Genomic DNA, 27,582 nt, shown 5'->3' on the forward strand with positions numbered 1-27,582 from the left:
ACTGCAGTAAACTGTTTCTTGCTGGGACTGAGACAGCAGCACTAGCTGTTAATATGTTTTTTCTCATTAACTGAAAATTGAAGTTATCCTATGTATCAGATTCATCTTCTTTACCAGCAATGGAACACATGTACTTCACTTGGGGAGGCACCAATATTACCCAAAAGTAATATCCAACCCTTTAACTCTGTAAACATAAATGGACCAGAAAAGGGGCTTCATCCTGATGAATATTTTAGCATCTACAATAACTAATGGAGGTAAAGGCAGACATTGTTGTTCTCCACTCAATTAATTCAATCAGTACTTATTGATCACACACAAGGGTACTTCAAAACAGAATTGAAAGATAATACAAATCTTTCCATGAAGTTTTAAATAGTACCCTTGTACTCAATGTCAGAGATTAAACACTAGGGATTAAAGCAGTGAACAAGTTCCTGCCCTCTTGGAGCATATATTCTAAGGAGATGAACAAAGAAACAAGTAAACAACACATATATGCATAATACAGTGATTCAGTACTATGGACAAAAATTAAAGCAGGAAAGCAAAATGGAACAGGTATCCCATTACATAAGCAAGACCTGAAAAAGTGAGAAATGGACCATGAAAATTTCTACTGGAGAAGCATTATAGACTGAAGGAACAAAAAGTGCAAAGACCCAAATACAGAAGTCCATGCTATCCAAGCTTCTGGTAACCTGATTAATAAATGCAAAATCTAGTAAACCTTAAAATAACTTTTAAATCCTTCAAAATTCCCCTTGAATTCTGTGTGTATGCAGGTACATGTGTGAGAATCTGTATGATCTTTTGCTCTGTGCTTACATATCTAGTCGCTATAAAGACTAAAGCAGTGGTTCTCAAAGTGTAGCTCTCAGACTAGTAGCACTGGTGTCACCTAAGAGCTCATTAAGAGGCAAGTTTATTTGTTTCAACAAACTCTTGAAGACTGGCCAGTTAGATTACTCATTTAGAGCATGGTTCTGGTAACACCAAGGCTGAGGGTTCTATCCCCTTACTGGCCAAAAAAAATACAAACAAAAAACCAAGCTCTCGAGGTAATTCTTACACAAAATAAAGTTTGAGTAAACACTTGCTAAAATCATCTAAAAGTCAGTGACCTGTTATTCCAATTAAGGCCATGGTAAACTTAGCCCTAAGTATAAGCTTAACTACAATATAAAGTTCTACCTGAAAGACTGCCGTATTTTCATGATTATCTCATTATCTATCAAAAATATATACCATTACACCAGTTTTTATAAACATCTACTTTATAATATTGACTCTGAAAAATCAATCAGAAGTAAACACAGGAGCTTCTGGATAGTTGAACACTTGGAGGTTCCTGGAGGGCAGTGTGCCCAGAGAAGACATGGAAGCTCCAAACACCTTCCCATATGCCACGCCCTATTCATCTCTTCATCTGTATCCCTCGTAAGATATCATTTACAATAAGCTGGCAAATACTAAAAAAAAAAAAAAAAAAAGAAAGAAAGAAAGAAAGAAATAGGAAACAGAAGAGCCTTCCTTTGAGTTTATTTTATTTCCACTGTTAAAGATTTACACTGAATATATATTTGCTTATACTAGATATTAGAATTTTTTTAAAAACTGCTAGGGAAATGAAATCTCCTGATTATGGGTAGGAAATTATCAAGAAGTAAGGGATCCTGCCTATTCAAAATATCTGGAGAAGTATCTCCCTGCCTGGCAATTTTTAAAAAGAGTTTTGAAGTACGAAAGATAGACTGCAGCCACTAATGGAAAACTGAAAAAGAGTGAAAGGAACTAAAAAGGGGAAAAATGGTTCTCTTATGGAAGAAAATGTTCCTTTGACTTTACTACCAAAGAAGGCCCAACACAGCCCACCTATCTTTTCAGGAGTTCTTAAAAAAAGAAACGGGACACAACAGCTTCCTGTGTAGACCTGAAGAATGAATGGTTACAAAGAATGGTTACAATTAAAAAAAAAAAAAACATTGGGGCAGCCCCTTGTTCAGCTTTGTGGACAGAGTGGCAGAGCAGGATGCACAGGCCTGAGCAAAGGGCCTGCTCAGACAAGACTTTTTAATTTTAAGTAAGTAAGTAAATGATAGATAGATAGATAGATAGATAGATAGATAGATAGATAGATAGATAGATAGATAGATGTTTTGTTTCTAGGGGAGAAAAAAACCAAAAAACGAAAAACACCTGAGGTGGAAACAGACATTCTTTGAGTAAAGGTCCACCAAGGAGTGAATACTCAAGTCCTACTTTACCAGATCAACTTCCTTCCTACTTTCAGAGGCTTCAGCAGTACATGTAACTGCCACCATTATAACTTGATGGAAGTTTCCCTACAGAAAACTTTCTCTGACTCTACAAGTCCGGGATAGTCTCTCCCTTATATGTACCAACAGTATCTTGTATTTTCCACAGGATGGCAATTTGTCAAACAGGATGATAATCACCATCTGTCCATCACCACCAGCAGAGCATCAGCTTCCTGAGAGCAGGCATCAGGTCTACACAGTGCAGAGTTCACAGTGCAGAGTTGAGTTGGCACATGGGCTTAATTCCTCTATAGCTGTACTGCTCAACTGACTGCCAAATATGAATATTCTGGAACAAGTTTCTAAAAAGAACATCAATAATTCTAGAACTCAAAAATAAGTAATACATGTACTTGGTATAATGGTTTTACCTTCAGCAATTGTCATTTTTGTGCCCCACAAATATCCCTTCCCCCCAAACTTGTGAAGCTATCCAAGAACGAAGAGAAATTGAACCATCCTCTGGAATGATAAATAACACAAAGCCAACTAAATGAAGAGAAGGAGAAAACTAGCCAAAGAAAGCCAAATTAATAATGGGCTCAGAAAAATCAACAACAAAAATTGGCATTAAAATCTTAAAAATACTCCCTGTTGCCCTCAAGCATGGTCTACTCTAGAAAGTCATAAATAATGAAGATAAATTCAAAGACTAAAGGAGTGAATTTTTAAACTTGGACTGATTAAATCCACTAGGCTTTCTCTCTCCAAGAACTAAAAGTCCATTTGATAAAACATGTCAAAATGCCCCTAAGATTTAGAAGTTAAATATCCAATTTAGGGACCAGAACTAAATTCTATTCAATACTACACACATATCAAGAACATTCAGTGTGTAATGCACTGTGAATATATTAGCTTTTCAAATTATATTAAACCGGAGTTCAAGGATTAATGAAAGAAGGCTGGGGTATGGAGAGGACGGAAGGGCTCTTCTACAACACTAGGAACTTCTTTGGCATTAAATAGACATTCTTTTCCTATAAATCTTTTCACCAAATGAATACCCAGAGATACCTTTCCAATATGGCCAGCTCCTTATCATTCCTATATACCCTTCCTTCTTCATACACAGAGCTCTCTTCTTCCTATTAGTTTTCTTGAATTCAGTTCTATTCAACTCCCTTTTCTTCATATTATCCTACATTAAATAGTACTATTAAGATTATAAAATCTCCTTTCTCAAATAATTTCACTAGATCTATAACCATAAATATCAAATGCTATCCATCATCAGTTTTAAGGTTCTGGGGCCCAATTCTCCCAGAATACACTGCTGTTTTGATTTCTATTTGCTCTCTGGCTGCCTGCGCTAAGGATTGTCATCAACTCACCTTAGTTTTCTTCTGGGGTTCTGTGCACACCCTCCTTACACATTCAACTCCCATGTCAGTAGGCTCTCCTTTCCAAACTTTTTTGAAAAGTCTTATTTCATGCAGTTTCCCACACCAGTTTTCTCCCTTTCTCTCTTAAACCCTAAATGAAGAAAAAGGGCTAAAAAACTTGAGGCTCCACCTGAGACTTAAAGAATACCTACTTATAAAATCATTAATTAAACATTAAATAGTAAAAACCTATATGCCATTCTAATCTTTCAGTTATTTCCAGTTTTTTAATGTCTCCAATCTAACATTACTTATTGTAACTTTTTTTTTTTTTTTTTTTTTTTAAGATGACCGGTAAGGGGATCTTAACCCTTGACTTGGTGTTGTCAGCACCACGCTCAGCCAGTGAGAGAACCGGCCATCCGTATATGGGATCCGAACCCGGGGCCTTGGCGCTATCAGCACCGCACTCTACCGAGTGAGCCACGGGCCAGCCCCAACTTATTGTAACTTTAACTCTTCGGTTATTTCCATAAGGGAAAAATGTAATGAAGTGTTCAAATTCTAATGCAGTTATACTGACTCTAGTTTCAATAATCTGAATTTAACCTCCAAATTTAAGATATTATTGGTCATATTTTATAAGCTATAAGTCATTCAGCAGCCAAGCTTTCCCTATCCACCCAGTCCAAGTCCACTAGCCACTTAAAATATTCTTCTGGCTAAAGAATTAAAAACCTAGAATTGGCTGCAAATTTCAACCTTCTTCAAAATGTTCTGCACAAATGCAGTAAGAAAAAACATGACCTGGCATAGTATTTATTTCTAGTTATACATTCTATAAAGGTGGTATTAATAGATAATTAACAGTAATCAAATAACAAGGACAAGGAAAGGAGTCCCTAAAAGACATTTCAAACAAATAAAAGCCCACAGCAACGTAATCCACTAAAGTCACCTACAAGATATTGTCACACTTTTCTCACATAACATGTTTGAAAACTGGTAGTAAGAGTTTATTTCTTAAATTACACTATGAAAAATACAAGTGAAATCAAGCATAATTACAAGCAAACAGAAATACCTATAGACAGGAAAGACATCCTACCATCCTGTTTCTGACATTAAATTGTCAGAAGAATCTTCTTAAAATGTATTATAGATATGACCACAAGCTAAGTAGCTACAAATAAAATTTTTTTAAAAACAGAGGATCATTACAGTCTTTCCAATAATATTCTGTACCTTATGAAATGGTTTTAATTAGTGACATCAGACCACAGTTTTCATTTTACTTCAACTAATAGATACCTGTCTCATCAGGGGACCTTCCAGGAAATGTAGACAATGCCTGCTGGGCTTTTTTGTCATTTATTATATTAGAAAAATTGGTAAGTAAATTGATAAAACACCACAAAAAGGCATCTCATCACAAACAAAAAACCTACTTTGCATTCAACAATTTAATACTTGAATTTTCCCCCCTATATACTTAAGTGACTGGCATTTCTATGAGGAAAATACCAAGTACTTAAAAGAGTAGTAACAGTTTAAGGTTTGGCCTCATCACTCCATAAACAAAGACTAGTGTAAGCCCAAAAAGGAATGAACGTGGGTACCTAAAGGATAAAATTCTCTAAGAGGGAGCAAAATTCAGAAACAATGTAAAGACATTTAAATCAAATGGCTCTATTTAGTCACAACAATTTCAAATAAGTCCTTACTATATATGCCAAGTTTTGTTCTAAAATCTTTACTTATCTCATTTAACCTTCACAATGTCCACTTTACAGAAGAGTAAATTAAGCAGAATTTAAATAACTTGTCCAAGTCAGGGCCGAACAGGGATTCAAATTCAGTCTGACTCCATTATAGGACACTTTTTTCGTATCAACTATTCCCATTTACATTTCCACTGACAGTATTAAGCATCTAGTATAAAGCAAATAAAGCAAAAGTGAAAACTACTTAGTGACTTCTGGAATGAGTTAGTCAACCTCTGAATATTTCTCCTTTTCAAAACTGAGAATACTCTTTAGCCATCAGATACCAGGCAGCACATACTTATCTGGGATGAAGTATCACATGAAGCTACCAAAACAAATAAACAAAAACTACACTATCATATTAATGTAGGGTACGGTAAACCATGGTCTGTGGGCCAAATTCAGCACTCAGCCTGTTTTTAGAACAGGCTAATGGTTTTTACATTTGTTAAAAGGTTGTAAAAACAAAACAAAGAAGAATTTGAGACAGCAAGGCCTAAAAAATGTACTGTCTCTTTACAAAAAAAGATTACCTACCCTTCATCTAAGCTACTGATAAGGGGTTTCTTCTCCTTTTTTAAAAGCTAAATGCAAGAACTAACTTGTAAGATACAAACTATTTACTAGGAGTGTTAAAGACGGATTCCCTCAGCTCCAAACCATAAGACAAACCTCTGAAGCACATACCCCCAAAAAGGGCAAAAGTAAGTGGTGACAGTAGGTTCTTTCAGGGTCTCTGATTTGCCCATGCGCTCATGTTTTTTGCAGTGGCTATTAAGAACAGCTTGACCCTTCCACCAAGCTGACTTTCTAGGCTGGACAATCTGCACAAGAAGGAAATGTGAAAGGCGACTGAACAAGTCGCAAGAACTAACCGCATTTTCTTTAGTGATCTGTTCACTCCCAACTAAAAAAATTGATGCCATTTCCTAAATGTATCTGGGCTTAAGGTAAGGGGGTGGGGAAGAAGGCAAATGAAAATAATCAACTTGCATTATTCAGGGCTGTTATTCACTTTTCCTCCTACAAGTAAGAGTTACTACCTTTCATTTAGTTGAGCAAGACAATGGACTGGTCTCCACAACTTCAAGCAAGATGACATTTTAAAGATCAGAAGAGAAAACGCTAAACTTTAGACATTCCCCAGCAGAGCTAACCCAGAAATCAAAACAGGAAATTACAAGTCAACTGAACACATGCAAGTTGCCAAGTACTGGGTGACTGCACTAGTTAGGTGGCTTGAAAGGCACTGGCAAGCATCCATTAACAGTGCCAGACCTCTCATTCTTATTGCAACCTTTTACTACACAACCAAAAGCTTTATTTTTTGCCCAGAAATCCTTGGACACTTAATCAAATAACATTAGTATAAAACATGCCATGTCATGAAGCTCCCTGATATTCATGATGACTCAGCAGCTGCTGCAAAACATCCAGTTGACAGCCTAGGATATTAGACAGCAAGCAGGTAGTCCACAAATCCACCAGAGTTCTTATTTTAAGATTAAATAAGAAATTCCTTATTTTAAGATTAAAAAAAAAATCACTAAATAGGAGAGTATTCTTTTGTAGGAGGAGTCTTCAAAAAGTTCATGGAAAAATTCATATTAGCTTTTAATTTCCTCCTCATAAACTTTTTGAAGTTTCCTTATATATAACCACATACTTTTCTTTGGTTGTTTCTTCCAATATTAAATAATGCCTACAGTGTTAATCAAGAAGTCCCTAAACATCTTTAATCCCAATTCAAAAGCTAAAACCTATTTTCTTTTTTAATTAAATGGCTGCGGCAAGACATCAAAAGTATTTTAGACAGTGGGCAGTGATAAATTATCAAGATCTAAAAACTACACAGCCTAAAATCATATTAGCCGTAAGACAACTTGGATCATAGGTGTTCTGTTAAGGCATCATCTCACCAAAATTAGATTTTTATCTAAGTACATTTAAAAATAAGATGCAGATTATAACTTCTGCTACCTGGTATACATTAGCTCCCTTCTAAACTCTGTCCAGACCATCCATTGATCTATATTCAAAACACTTCACTTTTCTATATATAGTATAAGCAGATCTAAGAAAGCACTCAAAGATATTTATTCTTATGAGAAACAGAAAGTATGTATGTCTAACTTTTATTCTACAAAAGGATTAGACTAAATGGCCAGGCTTCCAACCTGAGTTCTAATCTGAAATCTGCCTGCAAATACTCCTGTTCCTCACAAAGAAATCTGAAAACCAAGCTCTTTCTGTACATATCTGGTGGAAAACTGGTGGAAGTAATAATAATGCCAAGCCTTCTAACCATTAGTAGAGAACTACTTAATATATACATCACGATTTTTACTATTCAAAAATTTCCCTCAAATCTTTACTTTTAAAAATCTGTTGGTAATGACACAATTTACCAGCACCATCAAACAAAATGTTAAAGTGTTCAATCTTTATTATCATCCAGAATAAATCTAGGAAGTCTACCTTTAACAGTATGCAACAAGTTAGACTTTTTCGCTATACTTTCGTCTCTTTAATAAGTTTACGACACACCTACTTCCCACCTTAGTATCATTGAAAAGTTTTGTAAGTCGCTTTATTAAGATATAAGGATTGAGCAGGAAAATGTTAAAAACTTAAAACACAATATTTAAAAATTGTAATTTTCGGGTCGGCCCGTGGCTCACTCGGTAGAGTGCGGTGCTGATAACATCAAGGCCACGGATTCGGATCCTATAAAGGGATGGCCGGTTCGCTCACTGGCTGAGCGTGGTGCTGACAACAGCAAGTCAAGGGTTAAGATCCCCTCACCGGTCACCTTTAAAAAAAAAAAAAGTAATTTTCTCAGAATCAAATGTCTCATTTACAACTAGCAGAAACTCCCTTTTATAATTTTAAACACCCACAAGTGCATACAGTGGTTGAGTTATAAGACCACCAACATTCCTGTAGTGTCAAAAGTACCTAAACTTCTAGAATACGCCCAATAATATTAAAATATTTTGTGTATGAGATCAGAGCTGAAGTCCCGGTCAACTGTGGAGAATGGCCAATTCCAGCCTCCAAAATAAAGGGGGGCGTGTGGGGGGACAGGGGGTGAGGGGAGGGAAGAGTCGCGCAGCGAAGAAGAGACGTAAGGGTGGAGAGGGACTTTCAAAATGCCCCAGTGCCACGGTAACTATAGCCGGCTGAAAGATAAAAAAAATAAAAATAAAAAAGCGTCTAAGTCAGTGCTCTCAGATCGGGGAGAGACCGAAAATTAATAGGCTGAGACTACTAAGTTATTCCGCTTACCGTGTAACAGAGGCCCCCTCCAACTCCCCATTTGCCCCGGAGGCAGATTACTCCCGGCAACCTCCTACCCACACAAACTGAAACGCAGACACAGGAAAACAGCGAGCATCGGGGCCTTTCTTTTCCTTTCTCCCTCGTAAGGATGTGAGTAATACCCTCAAACCCTCAATCCCCGCCAAAAAAGAAAGAAATGAGCGCATCACAGGCCCAGAATTTCTTTTCCCGCCCTACGCCTGCCCGGGAAAGCCCCTGGCCCAGAGATTTGGGGAGACGCGGCCCGAACCACACATGTGCTCCGCGAGGCTGGGCCTGTCTCAGCCCACTTCCCGTCGCCACCCCAGCGGCCTGAGCTCCCTCCGCCTCACTCGGGCCTTTCCTCCGTCCTCCCGTTGGCTCCACGTGGGGCGCCGGGGCCTCGAACTGCCTGTTCCCTCCTGCGGAATTCCCGACCCACTAGGCAACCACGGCGTCGGGGTCCCGTACCTGGTGCTGTCGTCGCCCCTGCTGGTAAGGCTTAATTGGCCCCTGGTGGCAACGCCGCGTCCGGATCTTGCCGCCACCGCCCCCTCCTATATCTCCAGCTCCCGAGGCCATGGCGGAGCCTCCGCTGCTTCCCGCTCCGGGGCGGGTAAGGGGGCGGGAGAGGCAGAGGCAGCGGCCGTAGAGCCCCCCCCGCCCGGCCTTGTCCCAAAAGTCCGTCCGCGGTGCCCACACAGTGGAGCACGGGCACAGCAGGAACCGCGAGGTTGCGAGCAGAAACGGAGAGAGGGTGCTTGCGGCAGTGGGGAGAGGAGTGGCGGCGGCAGAGGCCGAGAAGCTGGCTACGGTCCGGCAGCCTCCCGCGGACCCCCGCCTCTGTGTATGTCACGGTCTCTAAGGAGATCTCCCGCAGAGGACGGTGCGAGTGGCTCCGGGCGCTGCTGAGGCCTAACTCGACCGGCGGTTCGTGGGGGTTCTTCTTCCGTCGCCCCAGCCGTCTCTGCCGCAGTTGAAGCCGCCGGCGCCGCCCGCCTACCCCTCCCCTCTGCGCACAGCGCGCGCCCCGCCGTCGTCGTCCTCCCTGCAGTCGCCGCCGCTGTTGAGCCTATTGCCGCGGCGAAGGCCGCCGCCGCGGTCGCGAGCCAGAATGGCGTCATTCGTCAGCGCCCGACGCGCTTGCATCATCACGCGGCGACCTCATGATAGGCAAGGAGGAAGGAAAGACTGATCGAGTACGCGCTCTCGGCCGCGCGGCACGCTGGGAAACGTAGTTCCGCGCAAGAACGCGGATTCCCGGAAAGGAGGAGGGACCGGGAAGGAGGTCCGCAGAACGCCGCAGAGGCACAAAGTCAGGGGGTCCTTTTGCTGCTCTTGTCTGTAAATTTAGACTTTTAAGAGGCAATTAACGTAAAACCAGTAACCTCCCCCACTCTACCTTTCCCATTGGTTGGTTAATCAGGCAGAAGTAAGCAGATAGTAAAATCAAAGACAAGGGTGAATGATAGCCTACAAAAAATTAGAAAAACAAAACCAAAAATGACCCCTGGGGTTGAAAAAACAATGTTCATGATCCTTGGGCCTAAAGCGGAATTAGAGAATATGTACTGCTTCCTTAATGTTTCATTAAACATACAAGGGCTTTGTTGTCAAACAGTCTCCGCCACTCTACCTATTTGACCTTGGATGAGTCAAAACCTTCTGAGCCTTGGCTTCCTTCTCTATAAAATAAGATCTTTAAAATCCACCTCGTAAAGCTGTTGTGAGAAGCAGATGTGAATTATCTATGTAGAGCACTTAGTATTCTTCCTGGTATACAAGAAATACAATAAGTAGTTAACAATTACAACCTATGCGCTCAGCTTACATAAGAGGTAAGTGATCTATTCCTAGTAATAAAAGTATACATGTATTTGCTCCAAATAGAAGTCATTATCTTTAGGAAAGCGAATAAGTGAGCTAGACTCAAAGACTGAATCCACAAAGTGTAGAGATCCTAGGAGTTGACGGTTAGAAAGGGCTTGGTGGTCGCGTGGTCCCTCTCATTCAACCAACAAGACTGAGGTCCAGAGAATTTAGGTGGCACCATCAATGACACTGAGTTGGGCAGTCAAAGCCCGGACAATAACCCGACTTTTTCATAAGATTTCAGACAAGTACAAAATGATTAGGGAGAAAATATTGTGAAAAATCATAGGCTTAATATTTTAGTTGAGACGATTATTTTAAAGCTTGAAATAACTTTGGAGTCAAATGGACTTAATTTAAATCTATCACTTACTAGCTGTGTAGACTTGGAGAAGTTACTGATCCTCTTTCTAAGCTTCAGTTTCCTCATCTGAAAATAGAATGAATATTTACCTCAACACGGTGGTGGTTCTGGTGAAAGGATTAATGTACACCTACCTCATAATAAATGCTTAGATAGTAAGCATTTAATAGCAGACAGCTATCAGATACAAATAATTAATTCCAAGACTTTCATACCATCTCCACCACCGAACTGCACAATTCAAGTCACTATTTAAATTAATTCCCCCCACTCTAGGTTTTAAGCTCTAAGAGAACAAGGATTCTTTCTCCACTGCCATATCCTCAGTACATAGAACAGTGCTGACACATAGCAGTTGCCCTGTATATAGTATAGCTCATTTAACCAATATTCAATTATTACCAATGTCAGTTCTTTCCATTTTATTGTAATAAACAATGAAGAGTAAAGATAAACCAATTTATATAACCTGTCTGACTTGCATGTGTTTTCTATACTGCATAACAAATTAATATTTCTTGAATTTATTCATGATAAAGCATTCATGAAGTAATCCCTATGATATCATTATATCAGTATTTCTAGTATGTCAGATAATTATTATCAGAATATTGGTGTATCAGATTATCCTCATTTTTTACAGATAAGGAAACTGAGGGGACAATTTTTGAAAACTGCAGAGCGAATGAGTGGCACAGTCAGTATTTGAAATGATTTCCCTCCTCTTTACTCTAAAGTCCATGCTCTTGCCTTAGCTATCACTCTGCAATTTTTTTGTTTGTTTGTTTGCATTTCAATTTTTTATTTTTTAGATTGCTATCTGCTAGACAGCTGCATCTGGTGTGAGCCTCAGGCTGCTTCTCCACTCTGCAATTTTTTTTTTTTTTTTTCTTAAAGATGACCGGTAAGGGGATCTTAACCCTTGACTTGGTGTTGTCAGCACCACGCTCAGCCAGTGAGCGAACCGGCCATCCGTATATGGGATCCGAACCCGTGGCCTTGGTGTTATCAGCACCACACTCTCCCGAGTGAGCCACGGGCCGGCCCCACTCTGCAATTTTTGTAGTCAATTTAAGAACCTACCTACCACATATAACCCTTGTTCTTTGAAAAGATGTTTTTTACAGTTCAATGGAGAACTCCATACTTCAGAAAGATCTCTCTCTCTCTCTCTCTCTCACTCTATTCTCTCTGTCTCTCATGGCCTATACACTGACTAAAATGTTTAGATCTTGGTTCTGTCTTATTGCATAGTGAGAATGGACATTAACCAACTCTATAAAGTGGTAACCATTGAAAAGACCAGACTCAAACAGCTGGCTCAGGATCACCTGAGAATGCAGGGACTCCCATGTTGGCATGGGGAGATGCGGATATGTTTTAGGATGGTAGTAAAGAGTACACCAGCAGGGTTATTTGGGTGCTAGGGGTGTTGTACATCAGGCCTCCAAATCTCAGAAAGAAGCCATGTTAACACCAATAGAATTCCACATACATCATAGAAGCAAAAGAATACTGTGAAGGATAAGAAGAAAACTGACAGTTATTCATATTCAGACCAAGTGGCAGAACCCAACACAAAATACAGAGGGACACGAATCCCTTCTCAATAAGCAATTTAAAACAGAGATTAGATCAATTTTACTTTTCTTAAACCTGGATCCAGTTTTCTCAATCAAGACAAAACCGGGTATTGGGAGACATCACAATTCATGAAAAGCCTATTACTACTAGGGTCCCCATCCCCCAAGAAACTTGTTTATTTTTTTCCCAAAGAACATGGTAACCATCTACCAATTATAAATCAGCAATTAGAGAGGCTGCTGACCCTTCTCTAATATCCACTAACAACGAATATCCACTAATTACAAATGGAATACAATTTAGCCAGTCTAACCGCAACCTAGATTGAAAAATAGCCTTCAAATATTTTTCAAAAAGTAAGACAATTCTGGCCAAAGGAGTATTTAAAAATGACAATTACAAGAATTTGGGAAGTTTTATGTATTTGCCATCACAAAATCTGCTATGATGATAACTGAAGCAAATTATCATTTTGTCAAGAGTAGTTTTACATAGATCTCTATGATCTTCCACACACATTTTCATGGGATAATTTTTATCAAACATCTCATCAGATAGAAAAACAATGTAAAAGTAGGGTTTCTTTGGAATATTTTATTCTATTATATACGATCTCAACTGGGAAACTCAAAGCAGGGTAGTGGGGTTGGGATTCTAGAAAGTTATTGGGGTTTTTTTGTCTGTATTGTAGGGGAAGAAGGACCATGGCGAAGGGAAGATATTTATTTATTTTTATATTCAAAATATTTTAATATTTATTTGTACATATTTGTCAATGAGAAGATATTTAAAGATGTAAATCATTATATTTTCATTAACTTACTGTGTTCTCTGTCTTTTGGGAATAAAGTAATACTTAAGACTAAATGAATTACCTAATATAATCAAATTTTGATTAACTATATGTATCACTTGATTCTAACATGCCATATAAGATTTTTCCTTCTCCGACTATATACATCAATATGTACTAGGCTTTAGTATATATGTGTTTATGTACATTCCATTATAGTTTAAGGCATATTGTAAATTCATCGATCTTGAATGGAAATTCAGTTTTATTGGACGAAATAATAACCAAGTTCAGGAAGACCAGTCCCATCCTAATAAGACATTTAATTCCAATTGATGAACCATCAATTCATTAAAAAACAATAATTGTTGAAAACCTACTATGCATTTGTTTTCTAGTCTAAGCCCTTAGAGTGTCAGTGTACAAAACGGTTAAACAATCTCTGTCCACATAGTATGCTTTACCATTTTACTGAATTCTCTTCAAGTTTACTGTATGTGCTCTATTAACCACTAGCATTCAACACTAATAATTAACCTGAAAAATTCTACATTCTAAATTCTAAACACATGCTATTGAATCAATCCCATCAAAGAAATCCATGGTTTGGTTTAGTTTAGTTTTTTAATACAATTCATGAGTTACATTAGAAAGCTGGACTCATCATTAAAGTTACAAGCTGTGCAAGGCTATTACATTTGCTAAACTCAATTTGCTAACACTAAGTACCAAGCTTCTTTTTTTTTAAAAAGCATTTGTAGAAAATGCTTGAATTTATCAGACCTTAACTTATTAAGGCTTTTCTTTTCAAGAGCATTCTACTAATTAACATGTAAACAACCCTAACGTACACATTGCCCCACTGCCACTGCCACTAGAAAAGAACAAACTATTCAGTTTATTTATTTATTTTTTAAAGATGACCAGCAAGGGGATCGTAACCCTTGACTTGGTGTTAGCACCACGCACTCCCAAGTGAGCTACCCGGCCATCCCTATATAGGGATCCGAACCCATAGCCTTGGTGTTATCAGCACCACACTCTCCCTACTGAGCCATGGGCCGGCCCCAAAAGTATTCAGTTTAAACAAACACTGGTTTTTGGCCCCTTGCTGCTCACTGACCAGCAGTAGCAGCAGCATCCCTTGGGAGCTTGTTAGACTCAAGCATCTCTGCCCATTCCAGGCCTACTGAATCAGAATTTGCATTTTAACAAGATCACCAGGTGACTTGTAAGCACATTACATTTGAGAAGCACTGTTTTAAAAATTAACCATGCCCCCAGAATTTATTAACCACATCCTGAAGTGTTTGAGTCTGAAACTGAACATTAGTTGTGAAATATACTTGAGCAAAGATATTTAAAGAACACTTTGCTAATTCCCAAATATGCTTCTTGTATAAATTTTCTTTCAGAATTTATGAGAAACAAAAAAAAAAAGATGTAGAATAAACTATAATTCAAGAAGCTATGAGCAGAGAGAAATTACAAAAAGAAATATCAGACTAATTCCTTAGAATTGCTATGCCTTTTCTCTTTCTGAAGTAGTTACAAAGTCATTTTTAAGATAGAAAAGCAAGCAGGCACTCTAGGACAGAATATTCTTGAGACTGGATTAGCATCTAATATCTAAAATACTAGATGAGAAGTCAGGCGACTTGGAATTAAATCTATAAACTTAACTTCACTATCCTAGATTGTTAGATCAGCAATGATAGCAAATCATAAAATCCGCTTTACAAATCCTAAAAACAAATAGGCTACCTACTTCTAGTAACTTGACCTCTTAAATAGGTGCTATGAAGCCAAGACAATATAAAGATACAGTATTTTCTCCAAAAATTAGTTCTGGAAAAGTTCAATTTGATAACAATAATGGATCCTTTGGTTTAAGAATTCCCTGAAGTTGGTCATCAAATGTATACTTTCCACAAGACACCTAGAGTTCTCTTACAACAGGGAAGGCCTAAAAAAGTTGTGAAGTACAAAAAATGAAAAATCATGTTTAAAAGGCACACATACAGGTGGACGGTTAGCTCAGTCAGTTAGATCATAGTACTGATAAAAGGCACACATAAATCTCCCTTGTATAGGCCAAATATAAACATGTATGCTCATATGAACGCTTAAGCATCAAGGCAAGATGAGGTAACCAGTTTCTTGAAAGAGCAGGCTTAGGAATTCCTGTTCCTCAGTAATCTGCAACAACCAACAATTTAAGTAAGAGTTGATGAACCAGCAGCTTATACAACATGTAGCTTTTTTTCCTCTTTTTTAGCATTTGATGCCTTTCATCTTTACCACAAAGTGAGCAGAAATGAAATTAAACATTTTTTAATTATTATTTTCATTAGCTTCTTTTTCCAAAGGAAGCTAGACTATTCCCTGAAATGAAAATCTGGATTTAGTACATCCTTATCCTCTTTTATCATAGGTGGCAGAGTTGATTTAACAGAGCAATTAACCAAACATAATGGTTAGTTAAGATGTTTTTAAGACAATGCCTATAATCCATGGCCTGTGGCCTCAACATAGCTCACCTTGTTTGGGTCCATCATAAGGATGGTAGGATATCATGAACTACCAAAAATATGGTTCTTCAAAACCAAAAAAACAAAAAGAACTCTTCAAATATTCTCCAAAGCAAAGATGAGTAAGGTTATATCATTCTACATTCAATATCAAGTTGGCAGTATTGCCAAGCAACTGTGTAGGCATTGAACAAAACCTACTCAAACATGCTGCCTCCAGCTAGGGAAAACCATCTCTACACTCAAAGGTTTAGGTTTCACCACATATATATATTAAGAAATGCATAGAATAAAAACATCAAAACAGACCATAGGTCTTCACTGAGGCTTGCAGCTTCTGCTAGCCACAATTAAACCCAAGCCATAACTTAAATCCTTTAAATTAGTAATAGTTAAATCTCTTTTTCACTTGCCCAATCATAAAATCTTACCCTTTCAGTGAGTCAGTAGTGACTCATCAGCACTTCCTACAAGAAGCACCTGCCTTTAGGCCCATCCCTTTCAGCTGAAGTCCTGAACCCAGTGGCTGATTTTAGCTTCATCCGTGCTAACTCTTATGGATAATCGCTTTTCTCTCTCATACCAGATAGACTCATGCAGAATGGCTGTTACTCTGCAAAGAAGTAGTGGTTTGCTGCTGGGTGGTGAGGAGGTAATCTACAAAGGAGCACTAGGAGTAGACAATTGGGAAGGAAACACCAATTTTCTCTTTTCACTGTTGGCTACTGTAGATATGCCTCGTAACTCCTCATCATATGGGCTTACCCTTTGCAGCTATGTTTCCTCAGATACCGGCCAGGATCTTCCTTCTCTCAGAGTTTGGTGTTGGTTAAAAAACAAAAGGGAGATGGCTTTTTCCCTTCATTTGTTCTATCACTAACTTTAGAACATGGTCCTTTGAAAAGTTTTAAGAACTGAGATGGAGGGGGAAAAATGAGACAATTCTTAGAAGCTTTCTGTCCTGACTTCAAGCTAAGGAAAAGTACAGTGGCCAGTTCTACATCTGATCCAAACAAAACATGTCAGATCATTTGTTTAAATTTCTCCATCAGTCTTTTACTGGGAACTTTCTACATATGCAAGCAGTATAGAAAAAGAAAGGGGAAATGTTTAAGGAGTGATGTAAGAGAGAAGAGAGGGAGGCTGAGATGAGCAAGTGAAGAGAGCAAATTTTAAATTCTGACAAATAATCACCACTAGCCATTCTGGAAAACACCCCCAAAAATTCTGCCAGGTCCCTGTCTGATCTGAACTCACCTTTGGTGTATTTTCCGTCCATAAGTCAGTCTTCTGGGTCCAGATTGGCTCCTTGTTGACCCAAATTCAAAAGCTGTAAAATAGCGAAGGAAAGATGAGTGATACCTTGCAGAAATGGTGTTACAGAAGCCCAGGGTGTCACTTACTAGCGTCATAAATAATGAAGCACTAATAAATAATACATGGGAAAGAAAAGACCCTCCTTATTGTCACTTCATGTTTTCCTAATATTTTGTGTCCATAGTTCAGGCACAAGTGGGTAAATATGTATCAAACAGATGAATGCATATTCATAGAAGCTTTTGCAGTTCTTTATTTCCCTCAACAACTTTTATGTTATGCAAATTTGTTTCTGTGTGTTTGGAAAAATACTTTAAAATAAAATGTGTTAAAATAACCTTTTATTGTTAAAGCACTTTGAACCACCCCTTTCCTTTTAAACACAATTTATCTCGGACCATGTACTAATTGCAGTGTCAGAAATAAACAGAAAAGTCACTTTTATGTAATCAGATCAAAACAGTGGTTTCCCGAAGGGATTATTCCAAAATAGGAACTGTAACCTAAAGGGAAAAAGATATGTACTTTAAAAACAGACCTTCAGAATAGCATCCAACAAAGATTTCCTATATTCTGGACTATGTGTTCTGCAGATGGAAACATGATGATGGCATAGGTCCTCCTTTCCTTTAGGGACAAAAGGAACGGTCACACTATTATTTTATTTTTAAGTATTTTGAATAAATACTTATACAGATAAATTTCTTTTGGAAATATGTATTGCATAAATGGCTTTAAGTTTATTTTCTCCACTTAAGCAATTTGTCAAGCAAACAGAATAAAAGCTTCAGAAAAACCAGCATGATTCCCACTCCCCAGCACAGTGGGATTGTGATCCAAATTCTCAATTTAGAGAACATGAGTACACTTTAGTGATTCTTCAGTAGAGGGTGCCATTCCTTTCTTTAGATGTAAATAATTTCTTCAGTATGAAAGACCAGGTTACAGAAGGTACAGTAGAATGTATGCTAGAGACAGATATGTAGATCTAAGGTTTCAGAGGGACAAATTGTGTCCCCAAATAATTGCAATATCTTAGTAAGATCTCCCAGAGATGAGGAAGAGGCCAAGGAATATGGTTTAGAGTCTCCTACACTCTAACTTAGTAACTAAGTGAATTAAATGATAGCACTATTTATTGAGTACCCATGCACCCACTGCTGGGTGCTTTATATGCACCATCTTTTATCCTTTTTTTTTTTTTTTTTTGGTGGCTGGCCAGTATGGGGATCCAAACCCTGGACCTTGGTGTTATAACAATGAGCTCTAACCAACTGAGCTAACTGGAGTCTTGGAGGGAATAGTCTGAAAGAGAAGGATTAAGGCCTGGCTGGTTAGCTCAGTTGGTTAAAGCATGGTGCTTATAACACCAAGATCCAGGGTTCAATTACTGAACTGGCCCTCCCTCCCCCCACAAAAATAGAAGGATTAAGTAGTTTGCTTAAGGTCACACTTAGTAGTTGAAATGGCTGGACCTTAAACACAGGTCTGACTATTTCAAACCTGTACCCCCTCCATTAAATCAGGTGGCATTCTTGAGCTTCCCACAGCCAATAGGCAGATGGAGGGAGTAGAGTCTGAGATGTTTCTGGAAGCTTCTGATCCCACTGACATTCCTGCCTCTTCTCACCTACGTATGTCCCACTGCTCCTCAGCTAGGGTCTGGGTGGGATTTCTGGGGCAGAGAAGGGACTCTGCTGACCAGATCAGTGTATTAGGAGTCGTCTTACTAGACCCCAGACACCCATGAGTTCCTTCTTCCTTCAGAGGGTTGCCTGATAACACTCAAAGCACCAACTTAAATTTGAATTTTAGATGAACAATTAATAATTTTTTAATATAAATATGTCCCCAATATTGCAAATATTGCATGGGAAATTAATTTGTTAAGTTTGGCAATCCTACTTCTTTGCTGTATTTCAAAATGCTTTACAGTTATGTACACTGGACTGACTTACAACTCAACATGATATTTAGCTTGGAGTTACAATACCCTGTCTGTAGACTGGAATTGTAAAAAAAACACCTCTGAACTGCAAGCATATGACTACCTTCTGAGCAGCACCCCAGCCCACCAACATGTTAAATGGTTTATCACGGGATGCCACTCTTATTAATTTTATTTATCTCTAGGGCAGCAGACATGAATCTTAAGTCCACAATTTATGTGGTATGCCAGAAATGTAAGTATATATTCTTTAACTCAGCAGAATTTCTATTTCAAAACCCCATTTTTTAAAAGGTAACAGAAACATAAACTCAGTCAAGTCAGGTCTCACCGCCTGCCTCCCTTTCCCCAGAGTGGTTCCCAGGGCTCACAGAGTGCTGTGGGGACATTGGTTTCTTGATGTCCTCTGGCTAGGCAAATGCAGCTGAGGCACCCTTCATGCCTGTCCATCTGGCCCCTTCAGTCGAGGTGCTTTCTATTCCTTCCCTGTTTTTTTTTTTTTTTTTTTTTTTCCTTAAAAGATGACCGGTAAGGGGATCTTAACCCTTGACTTGGTGTTGTCAGCACCATGCTCCCCCAGTGAGTTAACCGGCCATCCCTATATGGGATCCGAACCTGTGGCCTTGGTGTTATCAGCACCACACTCTCCTGAGTGAGCCACAGGCCAGCCCTGTTCCTTCCCTGTTCTACTTGGGCACAGGCATCACCCTGCAGCTTCTGTACCATGCTGAGGCTCCAAACTCTTCTCGCACAGCGTAGCCACTCCCTCTCCAGGTTCTTATTGCTTCACTGGGGTTCTGCTTTGGCAGTGAAGCACGATCTGTTCTGCCACAGAATCCTACGAACTATCTCTCCAGGGTTCTTCCCCCAGGGAAGGGCATCTGTGTCCTGGGTTTCCTCTCTTCCTCTCTAAATTATTCTCTCTGCCCAGTCTTTTTCTAGGAAGCCTCACCCTCCTCAACAGCCCCATCCTCCAAGCTCTCAATCATTTTTCCTGTGCATCTATTCCCCTACGGATTTCAGGTTTTTTGGAAAACACTGGAAGGTCATTTCCTTTTTGCCTTGGTTTATTTGTCCCCTGCAGCAATGAACACAAAAGAGTTCATTTGTGCGAGTGGGGGAGAGAAGATAAAGAGAGAATAAAGAGGAAAGTATCCTAACCAACTAACTTTAAACGTCCTTAGGCTCTTTTTTCAAGGCTAGAACTAAAAACTAGGTCATGATTTGTTTAACTTTTGCCTTTCCACAGTAGTCCACAAATCTGGCATCAGCATCTGATGGGAATCTCAGGCCATGCCTCAGTGCTACAGAATCTCCAGGGTTGAACCTAGAAATCTGTCTTTTAACTCCCAGCATTTTTCTTATGTTATTCAGTTGCACTAGTCCTCTGACCTGCTTTGGGATACGACTCCTTAGAAGTCATTTTCCTTCCCACATCCTCTGTCTTCCTTATCTATCTTTCTTTCTTACCCCTGCAGTGGTAACGTCCATTTAAAGATCCTTTCATAGAACCAAAATCTGCTGTAGAGTTCTACGTTAATCTTTCAAAGGGAAGATAACATGGAGGACAAGAGGATGTTCATGTTTTCTTGTCTACTCTTCTGTTTTTTAAATCCATTTTTATCATCCTTTAGTCTCCTGTTCATGTTCCACAAAGAAAATCAGAGTCCAACCCACCAAACACCACCATTCCCAAAGCACATCTTCAACCTGTGTCAAATGCAAAAATATTTCCCAGAGAACTAAATGCCGCTCGATTTTGTAAGCATCCCACTTTTCCAAGGTTTGGGGGTATGACCAAAGGAAAGGGCCTAAGCAATTAATATGCAAGTGTATTTCAAAAAGTTCATGGAAAGATTTGCTCTTTTTTTTTTTTTTTTTTGGTGTCTGGAGGGTCCCAGGATCTGAACCCTTGACCTTAGTGTTACTACACCAGTTTTTTGTTTGTTTGTTTGTTTTTTTTGGGGGGGTTACATTTTATTTATTTGGCAGCTGGCCAGTATGGGGATCTGAACCCATGACCTTGGTTTTATAAGGCTGTGCTCTGACCAATTGAGCTAACCAGCCAGCCCGACTACACCATGCTTTAACCAACTGAACTAATCAGCCAGCCAGAGTAAGATTTTTCAGACTGCTTGCATTGATTTGTTTAATTTTTCATTAAGCCCCCTTGGAGAGAACAGTTCGCCCTTTTTAAAGTGAATATGGCTAGGTAGGACATATCAGCCTGGTGATATCATTGGCCTATTTTATTCCAAAATGAGGTCAGGAGTGCTGAGCTCAACTGCAGCTCTTAAAGGATTATATCCTAGAGAGTGATGATAGACACACTAATTGAAAATCACTCACAAGTCATGATTGGAAAGACTCATCCCCTGGGTTGGTTGTTGATATTTATAAGTCAGGTATGTTTATTGACTTGACTCAACAAAAGGTCATGTGTTATTATGACATCAGAATACTGCTCCACCTTAAATAACAAAGGAAAGAGCATCAGACATGAGGGAGGGCTGGCTGGTCAGCTTGGCTGGTTAGAGCACAGTGTTGTAACACCAAGGTCACCAAGGTCAAGGGTTCGGATCTCATCCCGGCTAGCCACCAAAACTAAAAATGAGGGATATGAGCAGGAGACGAAGTGTAGCCTAGGCAGGTTCCAATAATTACTTCCTTTATTTCAAGAACTGAATCTCTCACTCCAGGTTTAAATTATTGAGAAATATATCTTTTCCTTTGAAGTTAAGCAACAGTTCTCTCTTCAAAGCTGATTAATCAGGAAATATAACAGATGCCAGCTGTCTGCAGAGCACACTGCTAAATGCTGTAAATAAAGAAAACGAATTTTCCTGCACAGAATGCCCTTTTTTTCCTAAAAGATTGGTACAGAGATGGAATTAGGGACCAAAGAAATCACAGACTTCACAGGTCAAAAGGAACTATAACGTTCTCCTAGGCCAGTCCCACAACGAGTGGGTGAGTTCATTCTTCAACTTCCCCTGAAAGTGCCTATTCTATTGGACCTTTATCATCTCTGGAAATAGAGATTCTCTTCCTGAGGGATGGAGGGTGGTTCCGGCTGGTGACAGCTGTTTCTCTGAGTGGGAGTCAGGAGGAGGAGGGCCACGCTGGGAGCAGTTGCCTCTGGCTGCTTGCTGCTCCTTGGTGAACTCTGGGGACTCACCTTAGACGGACCTAAACCTTGAGGAGACTTCACCAGCAAGTTTGCCAGCAAGAGCTCCCTTGGCTGAAAAGTTGATTTTCCCTCAATACTAGTGTTTTAGGTATTTCTACTTTAGGCAAAAGTTCTTTATGGTGGTTTGTCCAGTTGGGAATAATTTTTTTCCATGTTGTAATTAATGTGTTCATTTAATAACATTTTATTGAGTTACTATTGTGTTTCATTATAGGAAACTGAGGCCATTATACTCACAGTCACAACTTTGTGACTTAAAGAATGGACATCTCCTGCCTCATACATATTCCAGTATGTTTTACACTATTTGGGGTGTGGTTTTACTTTTTTTTTCATTGAGTAGTTTTTTACAAGTCTTATTATGCATTATTAATGTGAATCTCTTATTTCTCTCTCATTAGTAGCAATAAAGGATTGACAGCACCAGGATGAGAGATATGGAGAGGACAAAAGAGAATTAACATACACTGAAATTTTATAATATACCAGGCTCAATACCAGACACTCCACACGTGGCATGTCATTTAATTTTTACAACCATCCTGTGAAGCATGTAGTATTTTCCCCATTTTACAGATGAGGAAATTGAGGCCTACAGAGGTAAAATAATTTTCGCAAGTTCACTTAGGTGTCAAATATTAGAGATGGGTTTTGAACCTAGTTTTTTCCAACTCAAAAGCCATTAAATTATATCGCCTCCCATGCCTCCAGGCAGAATATACTGGATGTCTACATGCCTACTTGACTCCAGTTAGCTCTGCTAGATTTTTCATATACTTCCAGGAAGAGCCTTTATACTGGCGTTTGATTCTGAATAACGGACCAGGGGATACTGACAATTCCATGTAAATAAAAGTTACTCATTCAGGTAACACGTGCATTATTACTCAGCCTGAAAGATAACTGAAGAGAATTATTTGAGCAAAATAAGTGAGAAGGAAGAGGTTACTAGAGGTTCTGTGATCTCTCACCTCCTGTGACAGCTCTGATTGTTGCAAAATTTATGCTGTGAAAGTTTAATTTTTCCCCTGAGAGCTTCCATTCATTGATCTATACACTAGAAGTCACATACAATTTAAATTCTTGTCCTGGGGTTGGCTAGTTAGCTTAGTTGGCTAGAGCATATCCTTGTAACGCCAAGGTCAAGGATTCAGTTCCCCATACCAGCCAGCCACCTAAACAAATAAGTAAATTCTTCTTCTATATGACAATGCTTCAAATTATTTGCTGTTGGCTTTCAAGTTTTCCCAGGGTTTGAGACAGAAGTGTGGTATATACAAAGAGCTGAGTCAAGGGTTTTTGGTTTCTAGTTAAACATGGCAGATTAATCACACACTTTTGTTATTTTTTGTTTTTGTTTTTTTTAGCAGCTGCAGTGATCTAACCATGGACCTTGGTGTTATCAGCACCATGCTCTAACCAACTGAGCTAGCCAGGCAGCCCAATCACACATGCTTTTATGTCCTCTTCTTCCCAAACCCATCATATGTGAAAGTAAATTAATTAATACAGGTATTAAACCACTAGGGAAAAAGGAAGGGAAAGATGACAACAATGGACAAAAGATTTTATCACAATTTTGGGAGAGAGAAAGCAAATAGAAAAGAGATATACCTCATTTAGCAGAGCAGAGAAAATTATAACCTAAGGACCAGAAGAAGGTATTTCAGACAAAGTATGAGAAGGACCTCAAGGAGGCTCCCAGTACTGCAGAAAGCTGGAGAAAGGCCCTTGGCTGAAAACAAGGAGATGGGTTCAGAGTCTGTGTACACACCTTTGATGTCCCGTTTTCCTCTCCCACATGGGCAGCCAGGAGACTTTCTCTTCTCCCACTTCCATGAGTCCAGAGGCCTGTTTTCCAGAGATTTGAGCCAGTGAGGCCTGGTTCAGTGGACTCAGTTGGTGCAGTAAGTGTACAGAAATAAGTGAACACCTTCTAACTGAACATGGGACGAGACCCAGCCCCTTCCCCCTCTATGCCTACAACATACCACCGGTTCCTCGACTTGCTTTCCCTACCCTCATGCTACCAGGAGAATATTCTTTGGGGAAAAAAAAAATCTTCTTTAGAAAAAAAAAATAGTAAGTTTATTTTTGCGGCTGCCAGTACAAGGATCTGAACCCGTGACCTTGGAGTTTTTCAGCACTGTGCTCTAATCAAGTGACCTAACTGGCCAGCCCAGTTTAAACTATTTTCTTAAAGGCTAGTGCAAAATAAACAAACATATAAAATTTAAAAAATAATTTAAAAAGGCTAGTCAAGTGAAGCAGTGGGAGTGGAGAAGGAACAAAGACATCTCTAACTGGTTGCAATCAATTAGTTGTAAACACAGTTTAGATAATTTACATGTACTGTGATATTTTTTATTTATTTAGATTTGTTTTTATCTTTTTATTTTGTTTCTTCTGTTCACCGTCTTTTTCCTGTGTTGCTTTTGCCCTTCATGCCTTCTAATAGATTGCTTGTTTTATCCCTGCCTTTTTCCCCCTCCTATTGGTTTGGAAGCTATAACTTTTTTTTCTTTGTTTAGTGGTTTTTAATTTTAGCATGATTGTCTAAAATTGATCATTATCTCTCTCCTCCTCTGACGCAGTACAAGTGCTTTATTTTTTTTAAAAAAAAAGATGACCAGTAAGGGGATCTTAACCCTTGACTTGGTATTGTCAGCACCACGCTCTCCTAAGTGAGCCAACTGGCCATCCCTATATAGGGATCCGAACCCGTGGCCTTGGTGTTATTAGCACCACATTCTCCCAGGTGAGCCATGGGCTGGCCCGAGTGCTTTAGAATGCTTTCATTCTGATCACTCTTCTCCTTATTGTTGGCCATATTTGAGTTTCACTTCGTTTTTATACTCACACAACTTTTATTTGATTGATGTTTGTTTACATTTACCCACGTATTCACCAATTTCTTTGCTCACCATTCTATTTTGCCTCTTATTCCTTCTTTCTGGATTTAATTTCCTTCTTCTTGAAGTACTTCCTTAAATAAAGCTTTTAATGGGATCAACTGTAAGTGGTAAATTCTCTAGTCTTTGCCTAAATTATTAGTATTTGCCTTCCCTCTTGAATGTTAGCTAACTAGAAACTGAGGTATACATAGGCTGACATTTTCTCTCAGAATTTTGAAGCTATTCCATTGTCTTCTGACTTGTATTGGCACATTTGAGAAGTCTGATGTCAATCTAATTGTCATTAATTTGTAGCAAATAACTTTTCTCTGAATGCTTTCAAGATATTTTCTTTATCTTTGTTGTTTTGCAATTCCACGTAATGTCTCATTGTTGACTGTTTATCTGTCTAGGGACTTATTGTACTTCCTGAATCTGAGAACTCATGCTTCATCAGTTCTTAATAAATCAGCAACTATATCTTCTTCCTTTGCCTTTCCCTATTCATGTGTACTTTTTTTTCCTTTGATACTCAGTTTAGAGGTATATTTGGTATTCTCATTCTATTATTCATCTCCATTTTCCTTTCCACATTTCTCTTTCTCTGTGCAATGTTTGAGTAACTTATTTAGATCTCTTCCACACTTAACTGTCTTTCTTAGATCTATTCTGCTGTTAACACATTCATTGAGTTTTTTACTAGAATAAACTTAGTTTTTAATTTATTCAAGTTCTTGATTTTTTTCTTTTAACATCTACTTGTGAGTTCTTGTTTTTTTCCTGTTCTTTTTTATAGTGTTGTTCTTGTTTTCTGTTTCAAGTCTTTTTAAATGTCTTTAATTATTTAAAACAGTTATTTGATAGTTCTCATTCAAGTGTCCTATATCTTAAAATCTCAATAACTAATCCTGTTGTTTTTGTATATGATGACTCTCCCAGGGTTGACTTTGGGGATTTGTAATTTTGGATTATGAGCTCATATTCAGCAGTGCTTTATCTGTGAATGTCCACATGGCATAGGTTGAGGGCTCGTCCCACCAGAGAGATTCCGGATTTGCTAAAGCCAAGTGTTCAGGGGTATCGTGATTCCAGGGCCACTATTTATGTTAATTTTTTAGCACTAAAGTTCCTGGTACATGATGGAAGTAAAAATTCAAACCTTACCCTGGCAAATGAAGATACATGGTTACAAATTCTGAAGAGAAACTATCTGGAGAAGGAGCAAAAACAAAATGCCCAGCAAACTGAGAAGGTATCTTTAGATTGAAAAACAAAGCAGGCACTTCCATGCAGTAAAGCAAATAATTTTAGTTAAAAGGATAATTTATTTACAGGGTACCAGATCAGGTAGGCTGCAACCCAGGAGCATACACAAAATTTCTCTGTGCCATGTCCTGGTCGAGCCCAAGTCTATATAGGCAGTTTACACAAAACAGTGGAAAAAGCCAAGAAACAATTAACTAACTAAAGAACAAGCTCATGTCACTACTTATGAAAATGATTACTATCTTTGGTGGTCTTGTGATGTAGGTAGCTGGTACCATACCAGCACTTAATCATTAGGTCCCTTCTTTATAGTCAGCAAGACATTTGTACCTATTGTTCTAACTACCTTACTCCCAGTAACTGTATAACTTCTGTGGACAGGGCTCACACAAAGGACATAGTAAGTGGTCAGGACTTTCAAAATGGAGTAAGTTATGCTCACAGTCTCACAGAAATTTATTCTTCCCCTCCCATGCACACTTGCCAACATGCAAACACATTAAAAATTTCTCATCACCTTATGCCACTCCATGGGTTTTTTTTTAAGGTGTAGCGTTTTAAGCATCCCATTTTTATGCAGTGGTTTCAATTTCACCACTCTACTTCAAATGGGCCAATATCTTGTTTCTTGTACTCACATGGGCATTAAAACCCAAGTTGTTAGGTCTGGGTTTAGGATTAGGCTATCCCACACTTCTTATAGGTTTACAGCTCTGGTTTTCTGTACCTCTGAACCTTTTTTTTTTTTTTTTTTTGTCCTCCTAGGGATTTCCCTTACTTTTATGGAACTCAGATACTCATTTAAAAGGATGTTTATAGTTAAAACAAAATGTCCATGTTGCCTGAGGGTTTTCGTAGTATATTGTTTGCCATTGGCCAAAAGTTAAAATCTTCATTGCTTGTACAGTTCTATTTAGTCATCTTATAATGTCTAAAAACTGGCCTGCACCAGCAAACCCTAGTCAACTTCATTTTGCTATCTCAACCAGCTCATTAAAACGTGTTTCTAAGCAGAAACAATATTCCCTTCACTACATTAAACAAATGATTCTAAATTTACCTTAAAAGTGTGTGTTTTAGTCCGTCTTGTGTTGCTGTAACAGAAATA

The 27,582-nt window shown here is 38.8% G+C and overlaps 1 protein-coding gene across 3 annotated transcripts in view; it reads right to left on the reverse strand.

Annotated features, from left to right (window-relative positions):
* The window catches only part of NUP153 (nucleoporin 153), an 80,227-nt gene extending 70,440 nt beyond the window's left edge, over positions 1–9,787 (reverse strand). For all 3 annotated transcript variants that reach the window (XM_063096715.1, XM_063096714.1, XM_063096713.1), the window contains exon 1: positions 9,187–9,787. In XM_063096715.1, coding sequence (XP_062952785.1) covers positions 9,187–9,297 — 111 coding nt within the window. In that variant the 5' untranslated portion in view covers positions 9,298–9,787. The remainder of the gene's footprint in view (positions 1–9,186) is intronic.
* Between the last annotated feature and the right edge of the window lie 17,795 nt (positions 9,788–27,582).

This window comes from Cynocephalus volans, chromosome 5 (genome assembly GCF_027409185.1).
Source record: "Cynocephalus volans isolate mCynVol1 chromosome 5, mCynVol1.pri, whole genome shotgun sequence".
Classification (NCBI taxonomy): domain Eukaryota; kingdom Metazoa; phylum Chordata; class Mammalia; order Dermoptera; family Cynocephalidae; genus Cynocephalus; species Cynocephalus volans.